Consider the following 8,887-nt stretch of genomic DNA (forward strand, 5'->3'; position numbering starts at 1 on the left):
GGGAAATTGAAGCGTGAGTAACGCTGGTTCACGAAATAGTTAACTTATTGAGAAGGAACAAAGGAATCGCAATCTGGAAATCTAGCAAACCGCCGCTTACTGGGGTCACGCGTTTGATGTGGGACCCACGGACCAGGTGGTTCCCTTTTTTTTTTTAACTGGCCCACCCGACGGACGGCCGAGATTTTCCCCACAAAAATTCTGTGTCCTGTACAGCGTCATGGACCCGGCAGCCCTTTTCTTTGTCCTTTTTAAGGAGAGCGCCAATCTTAAACCCAAATAGCTCCTAGGGTTAAGGTTAGGGTTAGAGTCTTCTCCATCTAGGGTTAGGGTTTCCCTTTTTTTTTTTTTTTTTTTGTTTGCTAAAGGTTAGGGTTTCCCTTTGGAGTGGACGTGGTTGTGGCATCGCATTCCCCACTTTCTCTCCCTCTTCCCCTTCTTTACTTCGCTCACAGAATTCTGTAGGGAGATACGGTCGGGATGACGTCGGATGGCCCAGATTTCTTACATATTTAAATCAAGTGGACGAAATATCTCCCCATTTGTTACGCTAAGATTCTCTCTCTTCCAAACCCTAGAGGAAAAATAGTTTTTTTTTCCTTTTCGTCTCCAAATACTTTTGGTCCTTCGATTCCCTATCGATCAGCTGGTTTTCGCCCCAATCAGGCGGCTTCTTCGGCCGCGGAGTAGAAGGTGAATCGCTGCGGCAGAAGTTATAGGAATTACTTGCAGTTTCCGCCCTTAAATTTCGCTCCAGTTGAGGTACTAAAGTTTCCTTTTTTATCGTTCTTCGGAGCTATTTCCATGTGTGTTTGATTCGTTTGGGATTTGATAGCTTTTGCTGGTTTCTTTTTGTTCGGTTTTTAAGAGTGGAGTTTGAGTTTCCAACGGGTTTTTCTCCTCTATTCTTTGGTTTTCTCATAGAATTAGGTTGGTAATTGACCGGTTTGGCTTCTCGCATTGCCTTTGGTTGCTTTGAGGTCTTGATTTACAGCCGAGTACTGAGATGCAGTGAAGGAACTTCTTTTGATAGGTAACTTCTGCTGACTGCTTGTTTGCAGGAGCTTTTTCGACAGGTAACTTGTAGTGACTGTTTGTTTATGGGCTTTGTGTGTGATTTTATGGGGTTCTTTTTTGTTTTTTCGTTTCAAGGATTGGGCTTCTGACAAAACATGAATTTGTTGTGGTGTCGCATGAAAACGGCGTATTTTCTTTCTAACTTCATAATTTTATGTGAGAAATACGATTTATAAGGACTAGGACCATTCAAGCTTTCTGTCTTGACTTTGTATGCATGATTTTATATGACTCTAATGGGATTGAAGGTGATGGGATAGTAGCTAAGCTGATAGCTGTGTTACTTTCCAGAAATTTAAAAAAGCTCTCGTCATCATTATTTCATGAAGATCAAAACATGATATCATCTCTATATAAACCTTAATATGTGTTCTATTATCTCGTTTTTACACATGATTTTTCTCATTTTGAGCATGCAGAGGTGGACTCTTGATTCTTCAATTCTTCTATAAGCTTTATTGGTTTCATGCACGCCACTTGCGGTGTCATGAATGTATCTGATTGATCTGGTTTCTTTCGAATATTATAGACTGTTATTAGCTAGTGCTTCTATAGATCCCTGCTCATGAGTCGTGCAAGTGTTTTTATGCCCTTTTCAGTTTTGTACTGGCAGTATGTACTTCTTCTGTGAGCAAGGTGCATTTTGCTTATTATTTGATGACTTGTTGGAGCATTCATTTTTGATATTCATGATCCATGTTATATCTATGTTTCATTATGAATTCTATAGATATAGTTTGCTCAGCAAGTCTAATATCATGATCCTGTGATTTAGTTATTTTAGCATTTGATCTTTAAAATATCATGAATTTTGGTTAGATGGCACACACTACTGAAATCATAACTCTTTCATAAAGCAAATGAATGTCATCATTTGGTTTAACATAGTTCGTTGAAAGTCTATTCTCTTAGGGGAAGTTGTAAGATATGTACTCTTCTTTCATTCGCATGATGCTTAATGACTCAATTAAGAATTTGATTGTTGTTTATCTTTCCTCGTGGTATCTTGTCATGAACTTTTATTGGAATACACTCACTGCTTGTCATGTAAAAGATGCAAAGTGTCAAACATAGGTTTTTGCAGTGTTTGGCGTTAAACCATGTTTCCTTCCTATAGTGATCATGGTATGTATATCAGATAATGGAGGGGAACAGTGCCTTCCACTGAAAAAACTGTCAGCTGAAGACCATGTTTCCTTCCTATAGAGATCATGGTATGTATATCAGATAATGGAGGGGAACAGTGCCTTCCACTGAAAAAACTGTCTGCTGAAGATGCATTACATGGATCCTCATTAGATTAGATCTGTTAAATATTTGATAAAGTGTTGTTTTATCTAGAAATGATCATGTTTATGAAGCTAGCAGTCCTGTCTGAATTGATATTCTAGCTAATTATGGATTTGGATAATCTCCATACCTAAAACTCTCAGCCAATAGAAGCTAACCTTGTCCTTGTCAATGCATGCAGGATGTGCTGAAGTTATTATTATGTCATTTTCATGGGATGGAAGTAAGTTTTGTAAAGGAGCTAGACCTCAAAGGAAAAGAACCTGCTTTTGATTCTAATGCTTGTCAGTCACTGGTAGAATTGAGATCCATCGAGCAAGTTGAGGATGATGATGACGAAGAAGCAAACAAATGCGAGCATTTTACTATTCGGTGAGCTGCAAGCTAGTTACCTAGTCATTACCGCTATCTTCTTTTGACTCTTCTGAAAACAGGTAGAGAATTTTTCTGATTTCAAGGAGATATTGTGGTGCTGGACTAGGGCTGACATCTTTCTTCCAACTCAGTTTGTTTATGATCAGATGCAATTGCTTCTTCACTGTTTCTGAAATATAAATACAGTTCCCTTATATTGTTAAATTAGAATTGCAATAGTGGTACTTCACATGCTGCATTTTATTGTCAGATTTCAGTTTCCCACATATGATATTCCTTGGAAAGCACTTTTTTCTTTTATCCACTACTTGCTTCTTATAGGAGATATTAGGAAAGTGGCAGTTGAGGCATTTTCTTGACCTCATTTTTCAGCTTACTCTTTAGCACCTTGTTTTGCAAAATCTGACGTTCTATTAAGGATATTGTACTCAATGATAAGCAATAGGCATGCCTTTTTATTTTATTTTGTTTTACTTTCTTTCTATGCATTTTAGAATTGGTGGAGGAAACACACCGGAAGGCTTGAGCCTTCCATACATTTAATCTTCAAAGTAGCTACGGAGTTATTTAAATATTTTTGTATCTATTAATTTGTCTAATGAATTATCTCTATCTTGAGCACAGTGGTTATGTTGCCAAGGTTCGGAGGAGAGATGCAAAGATTTGCTGGCCTTTATTTTTGCCGCGTCATCAGACATTGGGTGAACTTGTCAGCTCGCTTCCTCCGCTACCTGTTACTAAATTTAGATGGTGGAATTGCCAAAAATGTCTTGGTGAGGCCAATACTCCTGAAGATGTGATATCAGATGGAGCAGTTATAAAAGTCCAGAATGATGAGGTGAATACTTGCAACACATCTTTTCTAGTAAATGCTGATGCAACAAATTTGCTTTCTGGCTTTCAACAACCATCAGAAGAGAAAATACTAGATGGAAAATTGGTTGAAGCAGATTCTTCTATTAATGTCATTAATGGTGAATGTAGCCCGTTACTGTGTTCTGGCAAGAAAGAAAATGCTTCAACAAACCGTGACCTGACGAAAGAAGGTAAATCAAAGCCCTTGATCACTTTCAGCTATTAGACTTCATGAGTTGATATTAAAGCCTATTCCTTACTGTTCACAGGTCTTCAAATACCAAAAGGTGCCCCAGGTAGATCTGAAGAAAATCAGAATCAGTCAAGTGAACCTACTATTTTTACAGCAGAACCTATTATTGCTCTGAACAAATGCAAGATGGCACTGGGAGTAGATATCAACATTCCAAAAGCTGATGCTCTAGCTGCTATTTCAGCTCACATGTCTGATCATGATTCAATGCATTTGAACAAGAGGCACTCAGAAGCATTTGACAGTAACATGGATTTGCCTAATGATACCACACACCTGGATCATTCCAGTGAACTTGGTAATTCGCATGCAAGCTTTCACCATAAAAAGGCTCGGAAGGTGCGTTTCTTGGATGACATCATAAGAAGCGAGCAGTTATCCGTGTCTACAGTGGTTCATGGTTCCAGTGAAGATGCAAAAGGCAGTCAAAATAAGAATGGTAACGGAAGAAGCCCAGACACATCAAATTGGAAACTTCAACATCCAGATAATAAAAGCCATCTAGTTATGCATATTCAAGAAATGTCAAGCATAGAGGCTTCCCAAAATGAAGATGAGGGGAATTCTCTAATGGATTGGCTGAAGAAAGCCTCTAAAAAGGCTAATGCACAAAAAGGGCATTCAGAAAACAAGCACCTTGATGCTACAGTTGGTATATCTTCAGGTTCATCTTCTAAGCAAGGGGTAAGCAGATGTAAGAAAAAAAGTGCCTTGGAAAAGGAAAACAAAATGCCTCCATTAAAACCTGGGAGGCCTTGCCTTGTGGCCCAACAGGATAATTTCGTTGCTGAAGATGAATCACCCCAACTTCTCCCTGCCAAAATTGTTAATAACAGATCAACGGGATGCACTGTCTCTGAGAAGAGCTTGCATCATGGTCCTGAAATTCAGGAAGGGACCAATAAGAAGTCTATCTTGAGTAAGAAGAAAAATAAAGCACCTCCAGTTGAAGATAGGTTAAAGGTATGTGATTTTCTCTTCCTATTGCTAGTCTTGATGTGTGTATCTATTTATTTTATCATTTCTTTTACTAGGGTTATTTTTTTCAAGATATTTTTCCATGTTCTGTTACTGTTCTACTAATTATCTTATCTACTTTTTAGTTGGTGTATCATCATTCTACTTGGTATCCTATTATTGAGTTGTGCATATCAGTAACATATAAATTAACACAAGGCTGCTGCCGCATCTAAAATAAAAAGTATTAATGCATAATGTTATCCTCAATTAGCTTTAAATAAATATGGTTCTTTACTATAATTAAATTCATGTTCAATTAGAATAAGTCTGCTAGATTTAGGTATAGAGCTGCTAACACAATACTGAAGAAAGGGGCTTTATAATAGTTTTCAGATGTCAGATCTATTGCTCAGCTCAATTTTGCTTGACTACACTCACAATCAGGAACCTCATTGTTATATGTATGTGCTCTACCACACAAATTCTGAGACAGAGAGTCTAGGGAGCAGTTGTATGATGATGTATGTTGTTTTTAGCTTTGAGACAACGCACATATTTTCATTTGTAGCTACATTTAAATAAATGCTGCATAATATTCATGTATGGCACTGATTGATGTATATGTTCAGGATTCTTTTGATACTTTTGAGCACTCTGGTTTTCAGGTGAAGAAAAAAGTAATAAAGAAACAAAAGACCAGAAGTTTGTTTGAACAGGAAGGTTTAGATGACATCCCAATGGATATTGTCGAACTCTTAGCCAAACATCAGCATGAAAGATGTTTGATGAATGCTGGTGTTGCTGCTGAAAGCATGCATAATCTGTCGAAAATGACTGGAAACATGAGGGATGGCAATGATTCAGAAAAAAGATGTGATGAAGGATGTGATGAAGGCATGATATTGGATGTGGTACATAAAAACCTTTCCCACCAAAAATCTCACTTCAATCAAGCAGTAGAGGCTGTCCATACAACCATGAGAAATAACAGCGATGCTGATTGCAGACTAAAAGCATGTGATTCTTCTAATTTTTGTAAACAGAACCTTCATATTGATCTGAACCAGCAACCAACAGAGTTCCTGGAACTTTCAGAGTGCAGTGGAGATCCACTTAGTAGACTGGAGCACCATGTTACTGTCTCCAACATAAGTTATTCCCCTCAAAACTTTGGCTTGGACCTGAAGATGCAAACCTCAGGTTCATGTAATAGGAATCAGGCAATTGCAACTAAGATTCTTAGCAGGAATGACCATGATGGGACATCAGCACCATTAAATGGCACAGCCTTTGGAAGCATCACCAGGAGGGATGATACTGACTTTAATTATGTGAATGTGGATTCGCATGATTCATGGCTTGACCAAAGTATGAAGACAGTTGGTCAAAAGACTGATTTCCATGATTCACATGAGTCAAAGTTTACTAGTTTGCAACTACTACTTGGCAAAGAACAAGCTGAGTCATCAATCAATAGACATTCAGCAGCTACATATTCTTTTGTGGAGGCAGGAAACACATGTCATTCAAGAACAATCAAGCCACTGAATTTATATGCTAATGAAACCATATCAGCATTGCATTTGCTCAGGCTAATGGATCAAACAGCAGGTTCGGGTGCATCTTATACAAATCAAGAAGGATCTATTTTAGAGTCCGGCTTAAATTGTACTGATCGGCGTGAGGAATTCAGAAAAGAGATGCCTAGGCATCCATGGAGAGCTGGATACTCTGATCAAGATCAGCATCCATGGAATGCTAGCAAACCACACCATCCAGTTCCTAGAATCAGTTATGCTGTGTCTTTGTTGAACAAAGAAATTGTTACTCAATCAAGCAACCGTCCAGCACTGCAGGGCTTGGAGGCCAAGCATCCGATTGAATTGCCACTGCACAGTATTATTGAAAAGGAGAAAACAGGTAACTCTTGCTCAGCCATTCATACTGAAGTTGGAAACACTAGGACATCTATATACATGGGTATAAATTCCAAACAGATGGTTTCTGGTTTAGACTCCTTTGCACATTCTTCATCCTCTCTCACAACTTATGAGATGGATCAGTCTGGATCTAGCAGTAAGGATAAAGGAGATCAGCCTCCGACAAGTCACTGTGAGTTTGAAAACTGTGTTGTTAATAGAAACCCAGCTGACTTCACCGCACTTGATGAAGATGAATGTACGGTAGGGATCAATGATCCAGGAACCAGATATATATCCCTCTCCAAAAGCCTGCAGTATCGAACTCATCCAGATGGACACAAGCAGCAGTGAGTGATGAAGCTCACTGCTTTAAAGGGCTTGTGAGGAGCTAAAATGTAGTGAATTTCAAGCTCTATGTTGCCTTCAGGAGTTCCAATAGATGTCTGAATTCCTTTGATGATTACATAAGCCTGTATGTATCTGTCCTTGGGTTTAGTTTGCTTGTATTGGCCCTCGTCAGTGTCTTAGAATGGTTTTAAAAGTGCAGGCTGCTGCAATTGAGGCATTTAATCAAGATTGGACCGACCTTTCCTGCATTAGTTCTGCGAGGTGTAGTTCAGGCTTGAAGATTTACAACATGAGCTGGACATGTGGATGGCGAGATTTACATTTGGATGCTTAGCTTATAAAAATTAATCTTATTTCGAGAAAAGTCCACATCAGCAGCTTGACCAAGCTTTTTGACCTCTCTGATGATCTTGTGTAATCCTAGTAAAACAAACTGCTAGTGCACCTTAAACAATCAGATCTCTCTCCCTTGTGAGTTGTGACCATGGCATGGATCTCTCTCTCTCTCTCTCTCTCTCTCTCTCTCTCCCCATCTCTCTCTCCCCCTCTCTCCCTCCCTCCCTCTCCCCCCACAATGGTGCCACTAACTCTACCATGAGTACATGAATTCAAGAAATGTAAGAAGACAGGGACTTGAAATTAAAGTTTCTTCTATAGATTTTTTTTTTTTTTGGCACAATTCTTCTATATAGTTAGAATGGAGAATACAAGGACCCACCCATCTTTTTTTACAAAAAAAAAAATCTGAATTTTTTTTGACAAAATACTGATCATTAACTTTTCTTTTATGATTTTGTCACCATTTGCTTCAGTATTATTTTCAATGTTAATATTAATATTTCAGCTCTCCGTCATGCAATTTGTTTTTATGAGCACCACCTATCGACCTGCAACTCTATTATTTTTGTTGTGGATCCATCCACCTCAGACCAACCTATTACTTCTTTAGTTGTGGGAAATCCCTTTAGTTGTCTCAGGATGATAAAAGAATGCTGCAGTTTAGTCTGTTACTAACTTGGCTAGTTACCCAAAATCAAGTGTTTAAACAAATATAATGTCATTCCTAGATTTATTTTTATGGCAATTTTGACTATATCTTAATCACTCTGATGAATAGTGTTGTTGTTCCAGATATTCAGTGATTCACAATGCTATCCTTCATGTATAACTTACAACAATAGTTTCTACATTGACAGCTTCTTTGAAGCAAGTCATGCGCCTCCATTCTTCCTCATAATTTCTTCATCTTCTACTTGACTTTTTCTTTTTTAGCGAACAAATGGGATTCTATAGATGTCGCCGGGTCTGATGTTTGCTGGAATTCATCCAGTGCCGTCTTTCTTGGAGTTGTTCTTCAGAAGTGGTTGGATCCCTGAAAATTTAGACCGAATTTGGTATTTAATTAGTGGGTTAAATTTGGCTCTGATTTTGTATCTTTCTATTGCACACCCTTGATTCTTCTGAAAACGATGACGGACAATGCCTATTTATTTTTTTCTATTATTTTTTGCTAAGATTTGGTTGACAAGTATTTTATTGACGGGAGCTGAAATGAATCAGCTGATCTGATGCTTATTTGAGCTTTGATGACATTTTCTCATATATGGTTTTAACTGAATTCAGGTCTGTGAATAGGTGCTGTAATTTGAATATATGGTGGGAACAAAAAAGTTTTAAGCTGCCATGTAGAACATCAAATTTCTTCAGAATGTTGCTGAATATTTTCAGCAATGCAAACTTGCAGAAAACGACACCTTTCAAATATTATCTAACTATTATTAGTTGTGTTAAACTTGTTGAATATTTG

At 38.1% G+C, this 8,887-nt stretch overlaps 1 protein-coding gene across 6 annotated transcripts; it reads left to right on the forward strand.

Moving 5' to 3' along the window:
- The first annotated feature begins 278 nt into the window (after positions 1-278).
- LOC103709485 (uncharacterized) lies at positions 279-7,565 on the forward strand. Of its 6 annotated transcripts, none has more exons than XR_604459.6 (6): positions 282-762; positions 2,549-2,739; positions 3,367-3,788; positions 3,867-4,813; positions 5,476-7,204; positions 7,280-7,565. XR_604459.6 is itself a non-coding variant. In XM_088704788.1 (6 exons), exons 3-6 carry the CDS (start codon positions 3,573-3,575, stop codon positions 7,081-7,083), a joined length of 2,625 nt encoding a protein of 874 aa, XP_088560914.1. In that variant the 5' UTR covers positions 339-762; positions 2,549-2,739; positions 3,367-3,572; the 3' UTR covers positions 7,084-7,565. The 6 variants fall into 6 exon arrangements, 5 of the variants coding, with proteins under 5 accessions (XP_008793067.3, XP_088560910.1, XP_088560914.1 ...); XM_088704788.1 differs by having other exon boundaries at positions 339-762; positions 3,367-3,580; positions 3,727-3,788; positions 5,476-7,565; XM_008794845.6 differs by having other exon boundaries at positions 279-762; positions 5,476-7,565.
- The last annotated feature ends 1,322 nt before the right edge of the window (positions 7,566-8,887 follow it).

This window comes from Phoenix dactylifera, chromosome 9, assembly GCF_051530095.1.
Source record: "Phoenix dactylifera cultivar Ajwa chromosome 9, Ajwa_hap1_PhDact_Kaust_v1.1, whole genome shotgun sequence".
In the NCBI taxonomy this organism is placed as follows: Eukaryota; Viridiplantae; Streptophyta; class Magnoliopsida; order Arecales; family Arecaceae; genus Phoenix; species Phoenix dactylifera.

What these genes read in the sequence shown, in the direction of transcription:
- LOC103709485 (XM_088704784.2), top strand. Translation starts at nt 2,585, where the DNA reads ATGGAAGTAAGTTTTGTAAAGGAGCTAGACCTCAAAGGAAAAGAACCT. An exon ending in TGCGAGCATTTTACTATTCG is followed by an intron (nt 2,740 to 3,366) that starts GTGAGCTGCAAG and finishes TCTTGAGCACAG; the next exon opens with TGGTTATGTTGCCAAGGTTC. An exon ending in CCGTGACCTGACGAAAGAAG is followed by an intron (nt 3,789 to 3,866) that starts GTAAATCAAAGC and finishes TACTGTTCACAG; the next exon opens with GTCTTCAAATACCAAAAGGT.